The 25,802-nt window shown below is 37.2% G+C and overlaps 1 protein-coding gene across 8 annotated transcripts in view; it reads left to right on the plus strand.

Annotated features, from left to right (window-relative positions):
• The window catches only part of TMEM117 (transmembrane protein 117), a 423,429-nt gene that overhangs the window by 89,576 nt on the left and 308,051 nt on the right, over positions 1–25,802 (plus strand). Inside the window, exon 4 of one of the 8 annotated variants that reach the window (XM_070494074.1) lies at positions 8,967–9,078. The exons of 6 other annotated variants lie outside the window; for them this stretch is intronic. In XM_070494074.1, coding sequence (XP_070350175.1) covers positions 9,059–9,078 — 20 coding nt within the window. In that variant the 5' untranslated portion in view covers positions 8,967–9,058. Of the gene's footprint in view, positions 1–8,966; positions 9,079–16,918; positions 17,191–25,802 lie in introns of those variants that run through there. One more of the 8 variants, XM_070494079.1, reaches the window with a different exon arrangement.

Genomic DNA, 25,802 nt, shown 5'->3' on the forward strand with positions numbered 1-25,802 from the left:
TTAGGAACGTCTACGACCTCTTTTACTCTGCTTGCACCAGGTCAGGAGGATAATGCCGTTTCCATGGTGGAAAGAAGTGAATTTGTCTGGGCTTTCCTCAAGGAGAGAATCACATTGGAGCTGGTTAAATTCTCTCTATTTTACTTTCCTTTAGGCTACTACCGGGGCACCCTGACACTCTACTTTTTTTTTCTAGAGAAGCAGATAGGCATAATATATTTGATTAAATTAGTGCCGAAAGATGTGGAAGAGCATAATAATTGCAAAATTGAAATTCCATAGAAATGGGATACTCAAAGACCGATCCTGATTTGTGTAACATATTCAATGAATACCCTTACCTAATTAAAGGATATTTTACATCCTTTACGATAAAAGATCAATAAAATAGAAACAAAATATGAAGAAAGAGAGGACATATTGGATTTTGACTTATATTTTGTAGCCTACATAGTTTAATTCTCTCTCTCTAAAATACATATTTTAAAAGATTAGGAGGATGGTACCCAGGTATGTTGCAAAGCAAAAGATGTTCAGCATCCTGTGCAGTTAAGAGGAAAGAATCTATATATCACATATAAAGTGCTTGTATTCTTTTAGAAAAAATATTAATAGGTTTTTTTGCTTCAAGATTATCCATATACCATCTATATATGCATATTATGTTGTTAATGTATTATAAAATATATATTATATTGAATAGTATATATTATTCAATATACTGTTATACATATGTATGCATGTATGTGTATTTATATAAAATGTACATTGTTAGGTAATTAAATTTATTAATTAAACCATTTTACTTTTTTGGGGGGAAGATTAGCCCTGAGCTAACTACTGCCAATCTTCCTCTTTTTGCTGAGGAAGACTGGCCCTGAGCTAACATCCATGCCCATTGTCCTCTACTTTATATGTGGGACGCCTACCACAGCGTGGCTTTTGCCAAGCGGTGCCGTGTCCGCATCCAGGATCTGAACTGGCGAACCTGGGTGGCCGAGAAGCGAAACATACGAACTTAACCGCTGCGCCACTGGGCCGGCCCTAAACCATTTTACTTTTATTAGAGAATTTGATGTGCAAACTTAAAGCTAAGCATCCAAAACAAATCACTGATGATAAAGTTATGAGTAACTGCACAGAGATAAGAAGTTGCAGCAGTGTACTAAACCTTGCAGAGGCATCTTAATTGAATATGTAGATATACATAAAACTGATAAGTCAACAAGATTTCATAGGTCTTAAACCAGCAACAGATGTGATATTTCTGTTGGGATCGTGTCAAATTAACACAGGGCTTAGCGAAAAGGAGAAAGCTAAGCTAGAAAATTTCAGCTTCTTAAACATTGTAAGCACCTGGAGAGGGTGGCCTTGATTATCACTTCACTACATCATCTAAAGGGGAGTCAGTTTAGGGTAAGTTTATGAAAATTCAATGACTTAAAATAATAAAGAAGCTAGATTTGTGTGCTCATATGGTGAATTGCTTCTAGAGAATTTACTTATTACCTAGACCCTTCCGGCTTTGCGAGGATTCTGAGTTAAAATTCACAGCAGCCATTTTTCCTTGTCTTTCTAGGAACAAGGTCTCAGACAGAGCCAGAGCTATTGACACTGTTGATCTCTCTTGGCTCAGGCCTCATTGATTAAAAAACATTTTCTGAGGACCTACTTTGGGCACCAATCACCAGTTAGAGTTTAAAGATCAAGCAAATATCCAGAGCTGGTGCAGGAAGCAAGTCACAGACACATTTTGTCATAGCCAGATGATGAGTGATGATGGGTTGCAAAGATAAGTAAGAATCTGGGACTAGGAGATCCAAGTCAAGGTTGGCAACTAGAGGTTACCCGTAATGGTTATAGACTAAACTCATAGATTACTTAAGAATCAGCAACACAGTAGAGCTAAAGTCAGAATTTAATGAACATTGTGAACCCTCTCCCCCAGCCTCCTAAATTTTGCGTACAATATGAGGGAGTGTAAGAACTCCATGTTGAAAGCCACTGAAGTAGATGTCTCAGAATTAGGACATTAAACAGGAGGCTCCAATAATAAGATCTTAAAACTAAGATGTCAGTCAGAATAGGTTAGAGTCTGTCTCAGTAACAAACACATCCAAAAATTTCAGTGGCTTAAGACAACAATGCTTATTTTTTGCTCATACTACATTTTCATTGTGAGTCAGCTAGAGGCTCTGCTTCAAGTCATCCTCTGGGATCGAGGATGATTTAGCAGCTATATTATAATGTTGCTAGTTGTTCTTGGCAATCTCAGAGCAGTAATTCAACATTCTGCCTGGAAGGAACGTATATCACTTCTGCTCACAACTCTTTGATTAGAATTAACTGTTTGACCTCACCCAAGCACAAGGGGGCTGGGAAGTACCATCACACAACGTACCTGGAAGGAAGAGAACCAAAAACATTTCATGAACAACACTTCTGACTACCACATGGGACCACTCCTACCTCCACTAGGAAGTGATTATGTACTTTCTGGTATCCTACTTTTCCTTCCTGTCTACAGTGCCTTTAACATCCTTCTCCACCTTCTAACACACAGTGTCTTTCTTTCTATGAAGGAAATATGTAGAATGATTTTTAAAAAATTGTCATAACTGGGGCTGGCCCCATGGCCGAGTGGTTAAGTTCACGCGCTCCGCTGCAGGCGGCCCAGTGTTTCGTTGGTTCGAATCCTGGATGCGGACATGGCACTGCTCATCAAACCACGCTGAGGCAGCGTCCCACATACCACAACAAGAAGGACCCACAACGAAGAATATACAACTATGTACCGGGGGGGGCTTTGGGGAGAAAAAGGAAAAAATAAAATCTTTAAAAAAAAAAACTGTGATTCAACATAAAAGGCCGGGATGAATTTCACATCAAAATCTAATTCTTATTCAGTTTTATATGGTGATAATATCAAATGGCCAATCAGGACATTAAGAGTGCAATGATTGATCAGAGGAGTAATCTCGTTGATAGCAGGAAGGAAAGGTATCAAGGTTAGTTAGCCACTGGATCTATTGGTGGCTAGTATGCTCTGGTTCATTTCTTTTTATGGCTATTATACATTCTGATTTGGTGACTACATCCATTCTGATTGGGACTTCTCATGCCATGTCTGTTATAAACACTTTGAATATCATCCCTGGTTAGTGGAAATAAATTATTTAAGTTAGTGAATTCAGGAGAAAAGCACAGGTCAACAGAACCTAAGAAGATATGGATAAAATGTATAAGTCAGAGGAATTATGAAATGTTTTACCTTCTTATGTCTACAAAATTGAGATGAGTCAAGAGCACAGTTGGAATTTGATCAATTAGAATAGAGGATCCAACTGAGGCTGAACTTATGCACTCCTCCTGGTTGCCCTGGCAACAGGGCCCCCTTCGTGCTAGTAACATTAGAGTGTGAGTGAAGTAATAATTGGAAGTACAGAAGTATGTGTTCAAATCAACTCCTACTTCTGGGAAAGTTAGGGGAGGAGTTTGCTAAAGGCAAAGAATGAGGTCATGAGAGGGGAAGAATTTGAATTTAAAAAGAAAAAGAAAAATTGAGCCTGAGCTTGAAAGCTTCTGGGCATAGCACTGCATATATCAGTGTTCCTTCCCTGACTTTGGTTGAAGCCAGGGTAGATGGTAAATCAGGTGGTTGCATATCTGCATTCTCTCTTCCATCATAGCCCAGAAAAAGCACTGGACTGGGAAATTGTGAGCTGTGTAAATTGGCTTGGGTTAGAGTCATCTGCTGTGTGGCTTGCTCTGCCACTCTTACAGTTACCCAGGAAGTTCTCATTTGCCCAGAAGGGTCAAGAGGGGGTCAAAACAATCTTGCCCATATTTTTCTGTGAATTTAGTTTGCTTTGTTTTTAATGTTGTCTTTAGGTATATTTTATCCTTGCCAAATATATGTTTTCAAATTCTGCTCAACAGTCTCAGCCTTTTCTGCTTTGATTAAATATATGTTGCATGTGTACCACTGCTTGGAAAACTGAGAGATTGGGAGGAGGCAGCAATGAGCATTTCACTCTTTCAATTCTACTTTTTCCTTCTCTGAACCTTTCCTGCTAGAAAAAGAAGAATATAAGAGGTGCTTCTTCTATTCCATTCTCTATCACTCCCCAAGTAAATCCCCAAAGAACCGGAATAGAAATAAAGAAAAAAAACCACACAGCGTTATCTAAAAATAGGATGATTTTGTAATTTATTATCCAAACGAGAACACTTTTGAAATTGAGAGTGCTGCTAATAAGAACACAGGAGAAAAGGCATAAACTGCGATGTGCAGGGCTAAGTGAAATATATGCCTACCTATGTAAAATGGGTAGGAGAGAATAGAGAGACAGGAAGGGAAAGAGGATCATCTGGAGATGTTCTAGAAGGAAATGCTGGACTTGATGCACGCTGGATATTCCTGGCCAGTTGTAATGAATTTGCAGCGAAGTTTAGTTTTTAATAGGGACCTTGAGATTATTTTAAGATTAAAGATCTCATTGCTCTTTTCCAGGAATAACCCTTATAAGGTTAAAATGTAGTAAGAATGAGTTACTAGGAAAAAAATAAAGTCATAGGAATCCATATTCATAGTGAAGCCTCCGAAAGGGCCTTAGTGATGACCAAAGAATGGTCATGATTAAGGACTGACCGACCAGTTTGATTCCATTATCTGCATCCATGACTCTATAGTGTAGGAAAATTAAAATCTGTTCCGTTTTGCTTGAGGCAAACTACCAAGCCCTGTTTTTCTCAACTCAGATCCCAATAGGAGTAAAGAAGAATCCTTGTAATATGAGAAAATGAGTGTAACCGTGTTTGGTGGGCAGCCCCTGAGATGGTCTTAATGATTCCTGCCTCCTGTGTTCAAGCCCTTGTGTTCCCCTCCTCTTGAGTGTAGATGGAACCCAGCAGCTTGCTTCCAATGAATGAGATATGATAAAGTGATGCAATGTTACTTCCAAGATTAGGGCTTCTGTCTTGCTTGCCCTTCTCTCTCCGTTTCTCTTTCTGTCTTTCCCTCCCATCCGCCTTCCCTCCCTCCCTTCCTTCTTTCTCTTCCTCCTCGTGGTGTTTCTTCTTCTTCTTCCTCCGTCTTCTTTGTCTTCATCTTCGTCGTCTTCTACTTCTCCACTCCATCTCTCTCTCAGAGCCCTTAGTAAGGAGGAAGCAAACTGCCACTTGGGAATAGTCTTATGGAGAGGCCCCGGTGGCAAGGACGCCTCATGGCAAGGCCCAGGTGGTCTCCAAACAACAGCCAGCAGAGACCTGAGGCCTGCCAACAGCCACATGAGCGAGCTTGTAAGCAGATCCTCCCTAACTCAAGCCTTGAGAGGACTGTAGCCTCAGCCAATATGGTGATTGTAGCTTGTGAGAGACCCTGAGCCAGAGGGCCGGTTAAACTGTGTTCAGATTCCTGACCCACAGAAACTGTGATAATAAATGTTTGCCGTTCTAAACTGCTACATTTTTGGATAATGTTCCCCAGCTGTAGATACCTAATATACCTTGTATAGTGGGTTAGTATTTGTTATAAAAAGAAGGTAAATATTCAGCTCGAAAAACCACTGAAGGAAGGTTCAGTCCAGGCAACCTCATGCTACTCTGACTATAGGGGTAGCTGAGATGCTGCAGGATTTTTCTGTTTCTCTCTTTAGCACAGTACAGATTCTTAGAGTTCTCAGATTATAGGTGCCATATACCACTTTAGTTTAGGAATAATGGTGTAATGCTCTTTCAGTTAGGCATGAGAAAGTACCTGTATTTAAAACTATTTCCAGACTTGGCAGTTTTTGCTGCAGCCTGCACACAGGCAAATCATTCTTAGTAAAATCACTTAACACTTCCTCGTGAGCTTTGTGCGACACATTGATTTATATGTATATATCCTTTTAGTCGGAAATGAGTTTGAATTTTACTTCAGGAAGCAAGAATTATATTGTAAGTGGAAATGAAAAAGATATGATAAAGCCCTTTCTGCTGGTAATGTCACAGCATCCCTAATCAAAGAAAGCACAACAGAGCCATAGGAATATCCTTTTCCTTTGCAGAATGAAGCAGAAAATTCCCTTTAATGGTTTCAAGAAAAGATAGAAGCACAATACTCTTTGTGATCAATGTCTGTTAGTGTGCAGGGCAGATTTATTATCATCCCTTTAAAAATTACTTTAAAATTACACCCCCACCCTCATATAAAAACCCTTGGAGGCTTCTGGCATTCACTTGGTACTTTTTCCATTCTGTCATCTAGAAACTTGCCGATTATGCTCTCTCACTCACTAAGAGTCTTTAGCACCTGTCTCAGTCTTGCTCTTTGTCACAAGTCTGGCCATCATGCTGGGTATGGCTAAAATCCACAGGGTCCCCTATGACCTCCTTATCAAACCATCCAGTGGACACTTCTCAGTCTTTATTTTACTTGACTTATCCCTCCAGCTCTTGGCACTGTGCACCATTGCACCATCCCTGCCTTCTTGAAATGCTCTCTATTGTTGGTTTCTATTTCCATGTACTCTTCTCCTCTTTTTATTCTCTCCTCTCAAGGTACTGCTTTTTAGTTTTCTTTAGGCTCTCCTTTCTCAGGGTTCTAATCGGATTTTCTTACTCTTCCAGGCTCGTTGTATGAGACCTGCCTTCCTGGCTTGATTGTTTTACAAGGGTAATTCTAAAATATTTATATTTATCCTCAATTTTTCTTCTGAGCTGCATATCATACTAACTACTGTAAATATCCATTTGAATGTCTTAATGATATTCAACCTCAAAAATCCAAAATCAAACTCTTCTCACACCCTATCCCCCACCCCACTAGCCTCCTGTGTTCCATACCAGTGAATGGCACTGTTATCTAACCAGCCGCCAAGGCCAGACACTTAGGTATTGTTCATTCTTTCTTGCTCTCCCTTATCTCATACAGGAAATAAATCACAAAGGCTCTCTGATTCTACCTGCTAAGTATCTCTCAAATCTAGATGGATTTAGGTCTATCCTCATTGCTATTCCCCTGTTATTTCTGCCTTGGGTTTCTCCAATAGCCACCGTTTCCCATTCATTCTCCATGCTGTGGTGATTCCTCTAAAACACAGATATCCTTGCTTACAACTCTTCCGTGGATTTTCATTGTCTTCATAAGAAAGTCCAAGTTCTTCCCATAGCTTATAAGGCTCGAAATAATATGGTCCCAGCTTACCTCATTATTCTGCTCTTCATTACTTTTGCCCAAAGACCAATTTCCATTGGAAGTGAACTTCCTTTATCTCTGTGAATAGGACATTCTCTTTCTCACCTCTGGGTCTTCAGATATGTCCTTCTACCCCTGCATCCCATCACTTTTCCACTGCTCTTCCCCTGGCTAACGTACACCTATTCAGGTCTCTGCTTAGACATCACTTCCTGTGGGAAATCTTTCCTAACACTTACAGGTCAGGTATAATGTTCCTTCTATCTATTCCCATAACACCATGCATCATCCACATCATAACAGTTACCACACTGTGTTTTAATTGGCTTTTTACCTGTATCTATTTCCCATAAAATTATGAGTTTTATGCAGACAGTGTTACCAGTGCTCACCAATGTTTTGATTCTTCTCTTCTTCCTGAACACAGAGAAGATTTTATTTGTGTATTTCTGAGCCCCCCTGCAGTTAGGTAGAGCATGTGACTGTAACTAGAAGTGGTGTGTGCCGTTTATTGGCCCAGGCCCTTTCCCCCAGTGTGTGATTCTTCACACTCTGTTCCCCTGCCATGGGGACTGAGAAGACATGTTCCAGATGGTTCAGCTACAAGTGATGAGCCTCCATCAGCCTAGGTCTTTGAGTGAGCAGAGCCTCTATAGACTGCATCGCACATGTAGCATGAGTAAGAAACCAGTATTTGTTGTGTTAAGCCATTGAGATTTCTGGTGATTTGTTATCACAGCATCATCTAGCCTCTCTGACCATTGCATGCAGGGCCTGTGTCTGTTCTCTTTGCAGCAATGTCTACCTGGCACATAGTAAGCACTCAATAAATATTTGTTGATTGAATGGACTTGATGAGTTTTCTTTCCAAAACATATATTTTTAGTACTCTGTAAAGGTGACATTTTGAACGATACCACAGTGAACTGGGAGAATTAGCAGAATTCTCAATTGCCTAAATTTCTACCAGGGAGTGAATGACCAACACATATAGGAAAATCTTGTAAATGCTTCAGTGGTGTAGTACCATGCCACTGCGTTACCCATCAAAAAGTGACACTACTGACCACACATTAATTGGATTTGTATTTTGAATGTTGGTTTTTAGGAGTGCTGTATCCATAGGACTGCTGTATTTACTACTGATATTTTATTTATTTGTTCTTCAGCTTCAATCAACCTTTCAAAACTTTTCAGCTCACTCATCATATTTTGTCAGCATTTCTCCCTGACTGGGAGTTTGCAGATAGGATGAAAATATTAAAACATATAAAGCTGCTTTATAACCAGAGGTTGTTACTCTGAGTTAAGTGATGGATGCATGCTTTTTTACAAGAGTGAGGTAGTTTTTATTTCATATCAATTCCTTAATATCTACAGTCTAAAAGTGCCCATTGCAGACTTGGCTGAGCAGAATAAGTTTTTTATTTTGATCGCTCTGTTGTTTTAGCTCACTTGATCAGGCATGGTGTTCACTTTAGCTCACTTGATCAGGGACGGTGTTAATGTGGGCATAGCTAAGGTTCAACCTCTGGATGCATCAAATAGCCACAGCTGGCCCTCCTCCCTCCAGCAGTGCAAAAGAATGGCTGTCTCTGGCCATTTTGACCACCACGAGCATGAATAGTGCATGTGCTCTGAGGTGTTTTCCTGCAGTTCTGGATTTGTGACAATCTTCCTGTGCTCTCTTGTATTTTATCTTTATGGAGAAATACAATTTTTGTTAGAAATAAACATGTCTTGGAAGTGCTACATTTTTCTCCATCTATTTCTTACTTGTCTTAAGACAGGGAAAACATGTACAGAGGAACCAAGAAAGTCACACTCTGGAGTTGGAACAATGGCCAGACCTTGCGGGTTTAGGGGATTGAAGAGACAATGACTGTAATTGAGCAAATGTAAGTTTTTCAATAAGATGGTGGCAGTTTGAGTCTTGCCTCTGTTTATTAGATGTCAAATCTTAGGCAAATTGTTTGTGTCTTTGAGCCTCAATTTCCATGTCTATAGATTGAAAAAGAAACCTTTTAGGCTTGTTTTGAGGAGCACATGAGATGCCGGATTTGAAAGTGTCCGTGCGGTGTAAAGTGATGTAGTCCGTTCAATGCTGATGTTTTGTTGTTGTTGTTGTCAATTTGTTTTTCTCCAGTGATATGCTGCTAAACACACTGAAAGGTGGTTACTGCTTTGGAGTATATTTAGCGTAAAAATCTGAAACAAGACTGGCTGTCCTTTAGGATGGCATGTGCTTTAGGATGTCATATGCTTACTGCTGCAGGGCCTGGCATTCAGAGCTGCTCAGGCAACTTGGGGTCCTTGGTTGGGGATTAGTTTCTAAGATGGTATAATTCTTACTGAGATGCTTCTTTAGATGCCTGCTGTTTGAAGGAAACTGCAGGTAAACTTCTTTGACTATTCCTAAATCAAGATTATGACTCGTTTTTATATGCCAAATTTAGAGACTTTCTTTTTTAAAATAGTGAAGTTTGCTTGAGTACTGAGATACCTGAGAAGCTAAAAAAGACAGTTTTGCATATTTTTTGTCACTTTAGGTATATTAAACAGAAATTCTTATGGATTATACCAGAACTGGATGTGACTTAGTCTTTTCCTAGTTGTCAGGCAAGAGAAGGAAGGGTTTGATTAAATTGAATAAAGTGACTTTTTCTATACCCTTCAGCCACAATTGGAAGAGAAGAGTTTCCTGCCTTTGTCATGCTCTGGAAAGATCTGTCTGTGTCATTCTACCTGGTTTTTCAGCTGACACAGAGCTGTGACATTTCACTGTTTTTTCTCCTCGATCTCAGTGTCTAGAGAAGCCCTGATTGTCTGTCTCTCGTTGAGTCCCAATATTAGAGACTTTAAAGCTTCAGCATTTTAAAATTTGAGTTTATTCAGCAAACTTCTCGTTTTGGCAGGAAAATGCTGATATTATTCTTTGTTTAAAATGAAGGAATATGTAGCTGGGAATTATTCTTTGGGAAGTGAGTTTGGGGAAGTACTGGCTCTCTTTCTGAGTTCTTGATCCTTTAACGTATTTTCAAAGAGTGCTTAAGGATTAAATGCACGTTAGACTGACTGATACCCGATCGTGGAAGGATGCTCCTTTCTCTTCTCTTGGAAGAACAGAATTTCTGTTCTTACTTCTCTTTGTCTTCTTAATCTAATAACTAAAATAACCAAAATTTATGATCTGTCCCTCTATCTTACCTTACCTTGTTCCAGATGCACATTTTTTTGGTCTTTTATTCCAGTTATCATGTATTTAAATAACCTCCCCAACTTTGCTACAACGTGGAAATAGATTTTTTTTACTAAAAAACCGTAGACAATTGTGTCTTCTCCTATCTTTAAATCCTTTTCTCCCCAGCTTTATTGAGTTATTCGTGTTATTGAGTTATAATTGACAAAAAGTGTACCTGTTTAAGGTGTACAAGGTGATGATTTGTTGTATATAAACATTGTGAAGTGATTACCATAATCAAGCTAACTAACATCTTCATCATCTCACATAGTTCCCTTTTTTTTTGTAGTGAGAACATTTAAGATCTACTCTCTTAGCAAATTTCAAGTCTACAATACTACATAATAACTATAGTCACATTGCTGTACATTAGATCTCTAGACCTTATTCATCTTCCATAACTGAAACTTTATACTCTTTGATCAACATCTCCCCATTTCCCGCTTCCCCCACCCCCTGGCAACCATCCTTCTACTCCCTGCTTCTATGAGGTCAACTTTTTAGATTCCACATGTAAGTGAGATCATGTAGTATTTGTCTTTCTGTGACTGGCTTATTTCACTTTGCATTATGTCCTCTAAGTTCATCCATGTTGTCGCATATGACAGGATTTCCTTCTTTTTAAGGCTGACTAATATTTCTTTGTATGTATGTACCACATTTTCTGTGTCCATTTATCCTTTGATGGACACTTAAGTTGTTTGCATTTCTTGGCTACTGTGAATAACAGTGTAGTGAACCTGGGAGCACAGGTATCTCTTTGAGACAATGATTTCCTTTCCTTTGAGTATATACTTAGATGTGGAATTACTGGATCATATGGTAGCTCCACCTTTAATTTTTGAGGAACCTCCATACTGTTTTCAATAATGGCTGTACCAATTTACATTCCCACCACAAGTGTATAAGGGTTCCCTTTTCTCCCTATCCTTGCCAATACTTGTTATCTCTTGTCTTTTTGATGACAGCTATTCTAACAGGTGTAAGGTGATATGTCATTGTGATTTTAGTTTGCATTTCCCTGATGATTAGTGATGTTGAGCATTTTTTCATATATCTGTTGACCATTTGTATGTCTTCTATTGAGATTTACATCCTTAATAATATTGATGGGTCTGTTGATAATAAGTACTCTAATGAATAATTTAGCCTCCTGAGTGTTAGTCTTTATTTATGAAAATATAGAGGCCATCTAAAGCCCAGGAAGGTTAGGGAGGTATTAAGAACCAGGACAATGCAATGTGTATAACCCATCAAAACCACAATTGCCCTCAAATACTTGAAAGCAAGTGAATTTGTTGCTGCCTCACAAATGCCCTTGCTTGAGCTACCGCTTGTCTGCCTTGTAAATCATCTTTCCTGTGACCTAGTTTTTAGCCTGCTTTTCATTCTTAACTTGTTGCTATAGAATCTCTAACTGGGCTATGTCTTTGGCTGCATTGTTCCTTTTATTAATCTCAAAATCCTATTTTTATTTTTTATTGTTCAGAGGATATAGTCAGGAAGACAAATTGTATTTTCCAGGGGAAAAATAAAATTAGTTCTATGTGTCCTTGACTATACATATTTGTGATGGTTTTGGGGTCAGACTCTGCTTCAGATCCTGTCTCTGCCACTTTTCTAAGTCTCTTGTCTTAGGCTATAATAATTCTAGATAATACTTATCCAGACCTTACTATTTGCCAGGTGCTGTATTACATGATTTATATGTGTCATTTTATTTAACGTTCATGAAAATCTTAGGAGGAGAGACTGCTAACAGAGATTAAGTAGTTTGTTGACGGTCACATAGCTGATACCATATCGGGCAGAGTCAGAATACAAATGCAGGCTTTCTGACTCTAGAGAACCTGCAGTTTTAGCCACATTGAGTTTTCCCAGCTGTAAAGCACAAGTGGTAATACCTCCATTATAGGATTAGTTTGGTGATTAAGTAATATAATGTGTGAAAAATGCATTCTTTTCCTTTTAAAATCAACCTTTATACACCAAATGTTGGCAGACTCCCAGAATACAATGCATTCTCCATTAAACAAGGGGCATTTCTGCTAGAAAGCCAGTGTCTTTGTGATGATGAATCATTATTTTATACTAGAGAAAAGCAGAAAGCATTATGGTTTTGAGATGACGTGGAGAAGCACATGTTAAAAAGACCAGGAGCCAGATGACCCTCAGCAGTCTCTAATGGTGTGCAATTGGGCTCCAGGTCTGCCCTTAGCCTATCAGCCTATCGGTAGTTTGGATGATGGTAAAGAAGCTGAGAGAAGCTGAGAAAAGTAGTTAAAGGAATCAGCATTCAGAAGAATCTCCATACTCTAGAGTGGTGGGTTGAAAGTAACATAAGTGAAATTAGAGACAACTTCAAAGCCCACACTTGGATTAGAAAGTCTACCAGAGAAATACAGGTTGTACTCTTAATAGAAGTTTGTTTAGTGAAGCTCTTAAAGTTTTAGCTGACTGGAGGCTGAATGGGAGTCCCTAGTGTGTCATGACGTTTAAAAGAGCTAATGCCATCGTAGGTAGCCTTGTTTTCCGAAATAAAGAAATGAATGGTACTCTGCAATATCAGACTATGTCTAGCACATTTTGACCCGGGTCTCAGTCCATATGCTAAAAGGTTCCTGGGCCATCTGCTTGCATTTGGAGGCCAGAGCACACTTATAAAGGGTTTTCTGACTATTTTATTTAAGGAACTGTTAAATCTGGGGTTTAGTCAGGGGAATGTTATTGCTGTCTTCAAATACTTGAAGAGCTGTCGTGTACAATTGGGAATAGTCTTAAGCTATGTAGTGCCAGAGGACAGAAAAGAAGAAAGATGAATGGATCACAGTTACAGAGAATCAATTTGGGCTTAATATAAGCAGGAGCTTTTTAACTATTAAAGCCATCTGAAACTAAAGGGACTGTTTTGTTTATATAGCAATGAGTTAGTTCGCTGCCAGTAGAAGTTCCCTACCAAGCAACTACTAAATAAACCACTTGTCAGGTAGAATATAGAAAAGATTTCTGCTTTAGGGGACTGCTTAAACCTGATGACCTCTAATGTCTCTTCTAAGTCCAAAATTCTTTAATGTTATGAAAAACAGGAGACATAAATGTTTGTGACGGAGCAAAATATTGCCTCCTAAAATTAAATCTAAATGAAGAGGAATATGAATTCTTCTACAGAAACTGCACTTTCAAGAGATACTAGATTTTTTATTGTATAAGTAAACAAAATTTTCTTTTCATCTATAAGTAGGAATGTAAATTTATTATTTTAGGACAAGAGCACAAATGTTGGGAGAATTGAATGTTTGCGTCAGCTTAAATAGTTTCTGCAAGGAGTAAAAATTTGGAAGTCAGATTATCAGAGGGGTCCAGGACGAGTGTGAATCTGACTAAAGGGGAATGGGTGCACAATTCAGTATTTAATGATTTCAGGTCCTAATGTCTCCATCTCTGCAAAAGGGAGATGTCTGCTAGGCAAACTCAGTCTGCACACTGACTTGACAGGTGCCCTCTTCATTGGGTTCAGGGAAAGATGAGTCCAAACAAGAAATGTGCACACTCTTGTTTTCTAGCCATTTCCCTTCTAATTAAACACATTCAAAAATAATATCTTAGATCAAGTTATAGTTAAATCTTGTAGTCTTGTACTTATTTATTTTAAGATACTTTTGTTTCTGCTTAGATCCTGTATGTGTGTTTTATTTCCCAGATTTCTCCTGAGGTAACTTATTATGGCCCATATTTTTAAAATCATCTGTTTTGATCAAGTTTCTATGAACTAAAGTATCCAGGAAGACCAGTGATGAAATCTCCTTTTATATTGATACTAAACTTATTACGATTTAATTTTTCTATGTTACTGTAGTTATTTTATCTACTTTCCCACATATACTTGACAAGTTTTTCAGATGGCATCTTGATATTTTCCCCTTCACTCATACTGGGAAAAGGTCTCTTTTTATTTTAAAAATCATTTTGTCTGCCACTCTTCTTCAGGAAAGATCACACCCCGAATTGCTCAGTCACAATCTCCCCTGGGAGCAACCTAGGAATAAGATATTCCTTCTTTTACTTCTCCTGTGATCACACCAATCAGAAAAAGAGAGTATTTATGTATTCGATATTTTGCTTAGGAGTTCAGCATCAAAGACTTGAGCTACATGAATTTCCTGGAAAAAGTCCTTTGACAACTTTTCCCTTTGTTAAGGATTTCTTTAATCTGTGTCTTCTCCAGAAGATTAACAAATCTTATTTTTAAATTCTTACTACAAAGTTGAAAATAACTAGGCAATTGAAAGAGCTGCATAATAAACCACCCCAAAATTTAGTGGCTCGAAGCCAACTTATTTAGTGGCTTGAGGAAAACAGCCATTTTATTTACTCATGTATCTGTGGGTCAGCAATTCAAGCTGGGCCTAGCTGGGTGTTCCTTTGCTCGTCTCGTTCAGCTTTAGTCTGACATGCTTTAGGGTGGCCTTACTCACATGTTTGTCTGTTGGTTCCTGCTGTCAGCTGGATCACAAGTCCCAAGCTGACTTGTACAGGCTTGTTCACATGGGGGCAGCATTCCAAAAGTCGCAAGAGAATTCCCAGCAGCAGGAAGGCAAGGCCAATGCACAAGCAACTTTTAAGCCTCCACTTCTGTCACATTTGCTTATATCCCATTGGTCAAAGCAAGTCACGTGTTGGTGAGGAAGTGGACCATGCAGGGTCATGGATACAAGGAGGTATGATAAAGTAAGAGTCATTACTGTAGTTATCTATCATAGTTTGTGTGTATAATCATTTAAATTTTTTTGATGCATTTAAGTTTTATTTTTGTCAACATAATGTGAGCATAAACTCTATGTAAAGTCAAAAGAGTGTTGTGAACAGGAGGGAATTCACGTACATTGAGAGCTCATGGTACCAAGAATTTCACATATGTTATCTCATTTAATTTCGTAAACGTAGAATGAAAAAACTGAGATGCGAAGAGATTAAACAGCTTGTTCAAGCTCACAGTTAACAAGTCACACTCCAGTCTAAGGATCTAAACAAGCATTTTTTTTTTAAAAGAAGAATAGAATATGTCTAATGGCACATATTAAGGTTAGATATTATTTCATAAACTGTATGTATTTTTATGTGTTGGTTCATAATGCATAATAGAATTCTTGCCATGAATAGTTGTTTTAAAAAAGCTTGCAAGCCCCTCTATTGCCCCATATAACCTCCCATGAGCATGTGAAAGCAGAATGCTCATAACCAGGAGCTATTAAAAAATATACTATTATTTTCCCACTCCTGATTTATCTAAATGGTGCTCCTTGACTAGATTGGCATAGTATTACATTGACATAGTGTTTTAATCGGTGCTGAGCACCTGACCTTTTCCACTGCACTTAATCTCTTTTTATCAGCATCTACTAACATTTCTTTGTGACTTAAAAGAAAATCATGACCTTAGGAAAGATTTGATATTCTGGAGTGGAAGAGATTAGAACATAAATTTCCCTTATTGATAGACCCTTTTAGAAACCAATAAAGAGCAAAAGAGGCACGAAACAGTTAGGATGTGATGCCATGGGTTTGAACTGAAGCATTTGTTACTCGAATTTTGTGTCTGAAAGAAGAAAGAGGAAAGCATTTTGTCACATTCTATTACTATTTCTTTGTTAATCTCATTTTTCTTCAATCATGCAAAATGGAATGTTCATTTAAAAATCAGCCCGCATACTGAAATGTCTTCTTTTATTTGCAAAATGGAACCTTTCCATTAAATGTTGGAAGAGAAAGAGACTTTTCTTTTTTAAGGAAATATCAACAAAATAGAAGCTTTTCCAATGGAAATTCTTTTGAGCTAAAATAAGTTCCTGCTCGATGACTTTATTTGAAGCTTCTCCCTTTGAGATTATTTTTTTCATACTTAGTCAACATGAATAAAGATTGCAAATTAATAAACTGGGAATATTTTATAGAAAACAATAGGAGGAAAATGTCCATAAATTCCTACAAATCTCTGCATGCAAAGAATTCAAACAGTAACTTGAAATTCTCAAGAGTGCTTTACAGATTGATTAGAGATTTTTTAAAGCCATCATCTTCCTTGCTCACCAAGTGAAGTGTACGCTGGAAAGTTATTTTAAAGTCATTTTATTGCAAGGAAAATAGCAGGATTCTGCCAGAGCCCAAATGCTAGTAAAACTGCAATGAAATATTGAAAATCACAAGGTCAAAGCTTTATATTTATATGAAAGCAATATTTAGACAAAAAAAGTAATATGATTTTTCTAAAATAATGGCATATTCCAAAGAAATACTGAAAGACAAAATGGCCAGGTCGTTTGTTGTGATATATTTTGATAATTACGCCCAATTTAAGGAACTATGATGAAGAGCATTACTTTTTAGACATATTAACTATGATAGTTTTTCATTTTGAAAGTGCTTGTGAAATAGCAATGTGATGTGATCGTTTCTTACTGACTTTATTTTCAAATATTTTGTTTATGAAGCGTTGTTTTGGAAGGAAAGATTTAGCAACAGCTATCAACTTATAATCAGCCAAGTATGTTAATAAAAAATAATCGAGATGTTGGTAAAAAAATGCTAAAAACTAAAAATGAAGGTGATTAAAGAAAGGTAATCTCTAAATCAAACCAAGATTAACTGAGTGTGGAATCCCAAAAGGATTCCTACTTTGACTCACTGGGTCACCCTTCTGACTGCTGACTTGAGAGGCTCATGCTGGAAGAACAAACCGTCAATGAGAGATCCAGAGCAGACACCTCAAATTGTAAGTTCTATGATTTGTTGGCTCAATAACATTTTGTTAATAAAATTTTATAATTCCGTTATGCCTGAATTCCGAGTCACTGTCTTACTTCTTGTCTTAAATTGTCATTTTTGAGTTACAAATTTTATTAGAAAAGAATGACTCTTTGAATGATGTTATTTATTTTAATGGGATATAAGATATACTACACCAAGGAAAATAGACAATTGATTAAAATGGAGAGAATCACTATAAAGTTATTCTTTTTTCCTTTATCTTAACAAATATGTATGTTTTAATTGTTTAACTCTGTTTTTGCTTAATGTTAATTGTTAAAATGTTAGATGTTAAAAGCGATGTTGATTCGTTATAGAAATTTTTGAAAATGCAAAATAATATAAGGAAGAAAAAATCATGTATAATTAATATATGTAGAAGTAATTATGATTAACTTTTTGGTATAAATACATCTAAGTTTTTTTTCCTCTGTATTTTGCCTTCTTTTCTTTGAATGATGGTGTAGCTGGATATAGAATTAGAAATGATGCTTATTTTCCTTTAGCACTTTGAAGATATTATTCTGTTATCCTATCGCATTTATTGTTGCTGATGTCTTTATAATTTTTATTCTATTCTAGAGAATGATTTTTCTCCCTCCATTACTGCTGTTAAGATCTCTTTGTGTTTGAAGTTCTGCATTTTACCACAATATGTCTAAATGTGGATTTCTTTTTATTTATCTTGCTTATAATTTGGGGGGATTCCCAAATTTTGGAATTAACATATTTTGTGAATTTTTGGAAAATTCTCAACTGTTATCTCTGTAGATATTGCCTTTCCCTCATTTCCATAATATCCTTTCTGGAATTTCAGTAAGACGTAAATTGTACCATCTCATCTTATTCTCCTTCCCTCCTAATTGTTTCTTCTTATTCTACATCTTTCTATCTCCCTGTCCCATATTATGTATTATTCACAGATGTTTTTTGGGTAACTAATTCTTAAAACTCTGAACTGAACTTCAGACTGTATTTTTCGTTTCCATAAACTTAATTTTATTTTCAAATCAGCTTTTTTCCTCCTTCCATACTGTTACAGCCTTGTGTTCTTCCCAAATTCTTGTGTTTGAGTCCTAACTCCCAGTATCTCAGAATGTGACTAAATTTGGAGATAGGGCTTTTAAAGAGAAAATTAAGGTAAAATGAGGTCACATGGTTGGGCCCTAATCTAATATGACTGGTATCTTCATAAGAAGAGAAGATTAAAACACCAGACAGGGCCACACACACAGAGACGACCATGTGAACACACAGCAAGAAGATGGACATCTGCAGGTCAAGGAGAGAGAGCTCAGAAAAACAAAACCTTAATCTTGGACTTCTAGACTCCAAAACTGTTAGAAAGTAAGTTTCTGTGGTTTAAGCCATCCTGCCTATGGTATTTGTTATGGTAGACCTAGCAAACGAATACACATCCTAGGGTATGTTGATTTCACTGTGGTTTCTATTCATTTTAAATCTATTTTGTTATTTTTAACATATTTTGATCTATTTCCTGTTCTTTTATTTTCGTTGTTCTGTGCATTGCCTTGTGTAGCCTATACATTTTGTTGTAAACTAATCTCTTGATGAGACTTTTGGTTGGTTTCTTTTTTCTCCGTTAAAACTTTCTTTATTTTATTTTTAGGATACTAAATAGAGATTCAAAAAGAGGTGCATGTATTTGGATAGTTTTCTCTAGGAGATTCAGTGGCTAAATTTCTTTTTTTAAAAAAAATATTACTTTATTATGGTAAGAATACTTAACATGAGATATAACCTCTTCAGTTTTTTAAGTGTACAATATGTTATTGTTGACTATGCACACAATGTTGTACAGCAGATTTCTAGAGCTTATTCATCTTGCTTAACTGAAATTTTATGCCCATTCATTAGTAACACCCCTTTTCACATTCCCCAAAGCCCCTGGCAACTACCATTCAGCTCTTTGCTTCTATGAATTTGACTATTTTAAATACCTCATAAAAGTAGTGTCATGTAGTATTTGTCTTTCTGTGCCTGACTTATTTTCACTTAGTATAATCCTCATAGTTCATCCATGTTGTTACATATTTCAGAATTCCTTCCTTTTAAAGGCTGAATGGCATTCCATTTGTCTGTATATAGCACATTTCTTTCTTCATTCATCCACTGATGGACATTTAGGTTGTTCCCACATCTTGGCGATTGTGAATAGTGCTGCAATGAACATAGAGTGCTAATATCTTTTCAAGATCTTGATTTCAGTTCTTTTGGATAAATACCCAGCAGTGGGATTGCTGGATCATATAGTAGTTCTGTTTTTAATTTGGGGGGGAACCTCCATGCTGTTTTTCATAGTGGCTGTACTATTTTGAATTCCAACCAACAGTGTGCGAGGGTTCCAATTTTTCCACATCTTTGCCAACACGTTTTGTCTTTTGTTTTTGTTTTTCCATAGTAGCCATCTCGCCAGGTAAGAGATGATGTCTCATTGTGGTTTTGAGTTGCATTTCCCTGGTAATTAGTGATGCTGAGATTTTTTTCGTTTGTCTGTTGGCCATTTGTATGTCATTTTTGGAGAAATGTCTGTTCAAGTCCTTTGCCCATTTTCAAATTGGATTATTAGTTGTTTTGCTATTGAGATGTAGGAATTCCTTGTATTTTTCGGAGATTAACTCTTTATCAGATCGTTTTACTCTGTTGACTGTTCCCTGTGCTGTACAGAAGCTTTTTGGTTTGATGTAGTCCCACTTACTTATTTTTGTTTTTGTTACCTGTGCTTTTGCTGTCAGATCCATGAAATCATTGCCAAGACCAGCATCATGAAGATTTTCTCCTGTTTTCTTCTAGAAATTTTACAGCTTTAGGTCTAACATTTAAGTCTTTAATCCATTTTGAGTTGATTTTTGTTTATGGTATAAGATAAGCGTCCAATTTCTTTCTTTTGCGTGTGGATATTTAGTTTTCCCAGCACCGTTTCTTGAAGAGACTACCTTTTACCCGTGGTGTATTCTTGACCCCTTGTTGAAGATCATTTGACTGTATGTGCAGAGATTTATTTCTGGGCTCTCTTATTCTGTTTCCTCGGACTATGTGTCTGTCTTTATGCCGGTACCATACTGTTTTGATTACTGTAGCTTTGTAATGGATTTTGAAATCAGAAAGTGTGATAGTTTTACTCTTCCAGCTTTACTCTTTCTTGAGATTGATTTGGCTATTTGTGGTCTTTTGGGGTTCCTTATGAGTTTTAGAATTATTTTTTCTATTTCTATAAAAAATGCCATGGAGATTTTGATAGGAATTGCATTGAATCTAGAGGTCACTTTGGGTAGTGTGGACATTTTAAGAGTATTAACTCTTCCAATCCATTAACATGGGAAGTCTTTCCATTTTTTTTATCTTATTTAATTTCTTTCATCAGTATTTTGTAGTTTTGAGTACGTCTTTCACTTCCTTAGTTAAGTTTATTCCTAAGTATTTTATTCTTGTTGGTGCTGTTGTAAATGGAATTGTTTTCCTAATTTCCTTTTCAGATAGTTCATTGTTAGTGTATAGAAATGCAATTGATTTTTGTATGTTGATTTTGCATCCTGCAACTTTACTGAATTTGTTTATTCTAACATTTTTTTTAATGGAGTCATTAGGGTTTTTTATGTATAAGATCATGTCATCTGTAAACAGGAACCATTTTATTTCTTCCCTTCAATTTGGATGCCTTTTATTTCTTTTTCTTGTGTAATTACTCTGGCTAGGACTTCCATGGAATAGAAGTGGTGAGAGTAAGCATCCTTGCATTTTTCCCCATGTTAGAAGGAAACTTTAAGCTTTTCACCATTGAGTATGTTAGTTGTGGGATTTTCATATGTGGCTTTTATTATGTTTAGGTAATTTCCTTCTATTCCTAGTTTGTTCAGAGTTTTATCACGAAAGGATGTTGAGTTTTATCAAATGCTTTTTCTGCATTTATTGAGAAAATCATGTGATTTTTATCCTTTAATTGTGTTAACATGCTGTATCACGTTGTTGGTTGGCAGTTCTTTTCTTTCAGCACTTTGAATATATCATCTCACTACCTTCTGGCTTGCAAGGTTTCTGTTGAAAAATTCACTGATAGGTTTATGGTGGTTTGCTCATATGTGACAAGTCACTTTCCTCTTGCTGCTTTTGAAATTCTTTCTTTGTGCTTGACTTTTGACAATTTGATTATAATATGTCTTGGTGTAGATTTCTTTGGGTTCATGTTTTTTGAGTTCTGTTGAGCTCCCTGGATCTGGATGTCTCCATCCTTCACCAGACTTGGGACATTTTCAGCCATTATTACTTTGAACAAGCTTTCTTGTCCTTTCTCTCTCTTCTCCTTCTGGGACTTTCATAATGCATATAATGGTCCTTGTTGATGTCGTTTAAGTCCCTTAAGGTTTCTTCACTCTTTTTCATTCTTTTCTTCTTTTTGCTCCTTTGACTGAAATATTTTCAATGATGTATCTTTGAGTTTGCTAATTCTTTCTTCAGATTACTCTAGTCTGTTGTTGACTCTTTCTGGTGAAGTTTTCAGTTCAATTATGTTGTTCTTCAGTTCCATGATTTCTGTTTGGCACTTTAAAAAATGTTTTCTGCCTCTTTGTTTAAATTCTCACTTTCTTCATGCATTGTTCTCTTGACCTCAGTGATTATGACAGTTACTTTGAGTTGTCTGTCAGGCAAATCATCTAACTCTTCTTTTGGGGTCAGTTTCTGAAGACTTAGCTTATTTCTAACATCTTTGCCTGATTCTTCATTTTCCTTGACTTTCTATGTTGGTGTTTGTGCATTAGACAAGGCAGACACCTTTCCCAGTCTTCCCAGAGCAGTCTTGAACAGAAGAAGACCCTCACCAATCAGCCTGGCCAGAGATTCTGGGAGCCTTTACGAACTCTTTCCCTCCCCAGGGAGAAGCAGGCAGCTTTTATTTTAGTTTAATTATTCTGTGATGAGCCAGGGGGAGAGTAGCTATGGCAACTGTCAGTCCAAACTGCTGTCTCTGTTCTCCCCCAGGCAGTTAGACTGTGTTTGACCTGTCAGAACTTCAAAACTGGTAAGGCAGATGCTAATCTTTAGGCATCCCTTGAGAAGTTGGGGCACTGGATGCTTGTATCAACTCTTTCCTTCCCCAGAGGGAATCCAACAGTTAGGATTTTTCATCTGCTCATTCCATGTTGACCAAAGGGGAGGATCTCTGTTGTCTTATCAGCCCAAGGTCTCACCTTCATTCTTCCCCAGATTGCTAGACAGGGCCAGACCTCATTAGAGCTCCCAGATTGGTAAGAAAGATTCTGATTCTTTGGGTGGTCCCAGAGAAGTTGGGTCACTGAACACATAGATTACCTCTTTCTCTCCCCAGGGGGAAGTTGAGAGCTAGGGTTTTTCATCCATTCGCTCTGTGCTCAGCAGTGGGCAGGATCTATGGTGTCTGCCAGCCCAAGTCACCATCTCTGTTCTTACCTGGGTGGCTATTTAGTGCTAGACGTGTTAGAGCTCTGACTGTCAAGACAGAAGCCGTTTCTCTGCAGAGCCCCATGCTGGACACGTGAACCAATCCCTTCCTCTCCTGGGTGACGCTGGGAGCTAGGTGGTCTCTTCCCAATTATATGGCACTGCTCCAGAGACACAGGCTCTGGCAAGAGGATATCCTGAATCTCCCTGCTGGCTTTATCGAGTCTGGTTTCACATTCTCCTGGGGTGCAGGAGCCTTTTAATTAGTTTCTGGATTTCTCACAAAGGGAATGTTCCTGTGAATTGTTGCTGAATCAGTATGTTTGTTGGGGGTTGGAGGGTTCAGGTCTTCCTACTCTAGCTTGTTACTGATGTCACTCCTCTGTTTTCTAGTTGGTTTGTTTCTTCGGAGTCTTTTGTGCCCTACATCAGTTTAGAAAATAATAATCCAATGGACAAACATTGAATCTCATTTTAATTTGTATTATTTTAGGTACCAATCAATTAGAACTTTTCATATGATTATCAACTATATGCATTTCTTCTTTTGTGAAGTTAGAGTAAATGTTCATATTCATCCCTTAGAAACAAAAATGAGTGCATTTATTAGCCTACATTCTGTTCTGATGATTCACTGTTATCCGTTTCTGAGCTCTGTCATATCTGCAAGTTATAAGTCTTTCTTGGCCTCCTCCAGGAATTTGAAAATTAATATTCATTTCTATATTTGGCAGGAAAACACAAATGTTTGAAGATGGGGTGGAATCTTATTTTCAACTCTGTTTAATACCTGCAGTTAATCGTAGAAAACCACCAATTTCAATTTGTCAGAATATTGTTACCATATTCTAATTTTGCAACAACGAAAATAATATACCCCTTTTTGGTTGAAAACCCTTTATAATCTTAGACTAAGCCTTGGGAAAGGCATTACTTTGCAAAACATGAACACATGAAACTTTTTAATAGGAAAGTTTCAGTTAAATATCTTCTTATAAAAGAATAAAATAAGATACTGTGTGGCAATGGGTCTCCACAGAAAGGCTCCACATAAGATTCACCTATAGATTTTTAAAATGTATTAGATGCCTGACAGCATCTACAAAAGTGGGGTCTAGATATGGATATTTGTGTTATTTAAGCTTTGGTTTAGAAGTACTTCTCACAAGAGATAGAAGGGTGTGAGTTATAAGGTTTAGCATATGTAAAATACATTACTGACACATACTTTTCAAATTTTAATGACAAATTTGGCAATGTCATAATTTATGATTACATTAATATGGTAAGGTTTTGGTTGTTATTGTTTTTTAGGAAAGCTGTTATTAAATTGCTGCAAATTAGAATAAAGCATTTAGACTTGGGGAAATATTATAGATTATAGTGCATTAGAAAATTCTAGAAAGAATTGCACCAAATACTTACCAGTAGTTACCCATGGAAATTGCATGAGAGATAGGTTGGGAGGTCTGTTAGAGGTTGCTCTGTATGATAAGTGGTATTTTTCAAAACTATTACAAGTATTTCTTTTAGTGTTTGCTAAATGTAATACATAAATGAAAAACCACTGCTTTTTAATTATAAGCAACGTTTTTTTCTGTATGAATTTCTTCAGTTGGGGATGGGAAATAGATGTCACCTCAGAACCCAACTCTAGTTGATAGTGACTACGTGGGGGCAGTGTTGTGTTGTTGTTTTTTTTTTTTTTTTTGAGGAAGATTAGCCCTGAGCTAACATAGGCTGCCAATCCTCCTCTTTTTTTGCTGAGGAAGACTGGCCCTGAGCTAACATCCATGCCCATCTTCCTCTACTTTAAATGTGGGGTGTCTGCCATAGCATGGCTTGACAAGCGATGTATAGGTCTGCACCTGGGATCTGAACCGGCCAATCCCGGGCTGTCTAAGCAGAACGTGCGAACTTAACTGCTGCACCATCAGGTCCGCCCAGGGTGGGCAGTGTTTTAAAGAGGATTTTCAAAGACTCTCTCCATGCTCAATGGGAAGTCTCTTTTTCAATTAGTGATTTACTATGGGCAAGGGGAAGAGGCGGGGGTGGGGTGTTTAATGACCCTTCTCCAAGTGCTAATAAGATAGCACGTTACATCCAATTTTTAATTATTGGTCCTCATAAAATATTAAAAAAAATAGATTTACAAAGGAGTGCAACTTTATTTTCATATTTCTAGGACAGGTTTTCAGAACGTGTTACTCTTGAGCGTACGTTTATATTATTCATTGCTTTCTGGTCACTGCTCTTGATTCGGACCTTACTGGAATGGGAATTAGGCCGACCAGCAGGTTTGCAGTTACGCTTTCCTGATAACTCATTTGTACTGGAAATTTAGTTTTGGTTTCACAGATGTAAGACCTAGAATCTCTCTACTGCTACATTTTCTTTATCTGTGAGGTTATTGTACACTCTGCAGTTTGTTCTCCCTTTGGCTGATTTCTCTATCCTTTTTCGACATCTGGTTCATATCTGTGAACGTAATTTAACATTTGGGTACTGGAGATTTCAGCTCTGACTTAAAAGATTCCAATCAGATTGTTGACCTCTTTTAATCTGAAAATATTTGTTTTTCTGGACAATTCTCCTCTCTGTTAGGGGATTCTGTACATAGCTGCTTAAGCCTTCCAGAATGTCAAAGCTCTTTTTAGCGAATTCCAGCTCCATAGAACCTGTCCCTCTATATAATACTATTGTTTTTGTTTTTGTTACAATAATATTATTATAATAATAATATAGTATTGTTGTTATTATTATTATTTCGCTTTCTGCCCAAGATTTCATTCTCAGACAACAACACGGAATAATTAACCTTCATTTACGAGCTTAGATCTTAAAAGCTCTCCTATCTTCAGGATCAGTTGCATTTCCTGGCTCCTCCAAAATAGAGTTTTATTTCTGTGTTATTTCTGCATACTTGAAATGCAGTACATTTGAGTGAGACAATGACTATATTATGTACTTGCTCTCAGATACCATTTTAGGCTGTGTCTTCAAAATGGGAAACATGCCCTTTGGTAAGATTTAAACTAGGACATAAATCAAGGACAACATTTCCTAATGTAGAAGATGATTTGCCTTAGGAAATATTAATTTTAAGAAAATTGATTTAAAAAAAACCTCTTAAAGGCAGTT

This window comes from Equus asinus, chromosome 22, assembly GCF_041296235.1.
Source record: "Equus asinus isolate D_3611 breed Donkey chromosome 22, EquAss-T2T_v2, whole genome shotgun sequence".
Classification (NCBI taxonomy): Eukaryota; Metazoa; Chordata; class Mammalia; order Perissodactyla; family Equidae; genus Equus; species Equus asinus.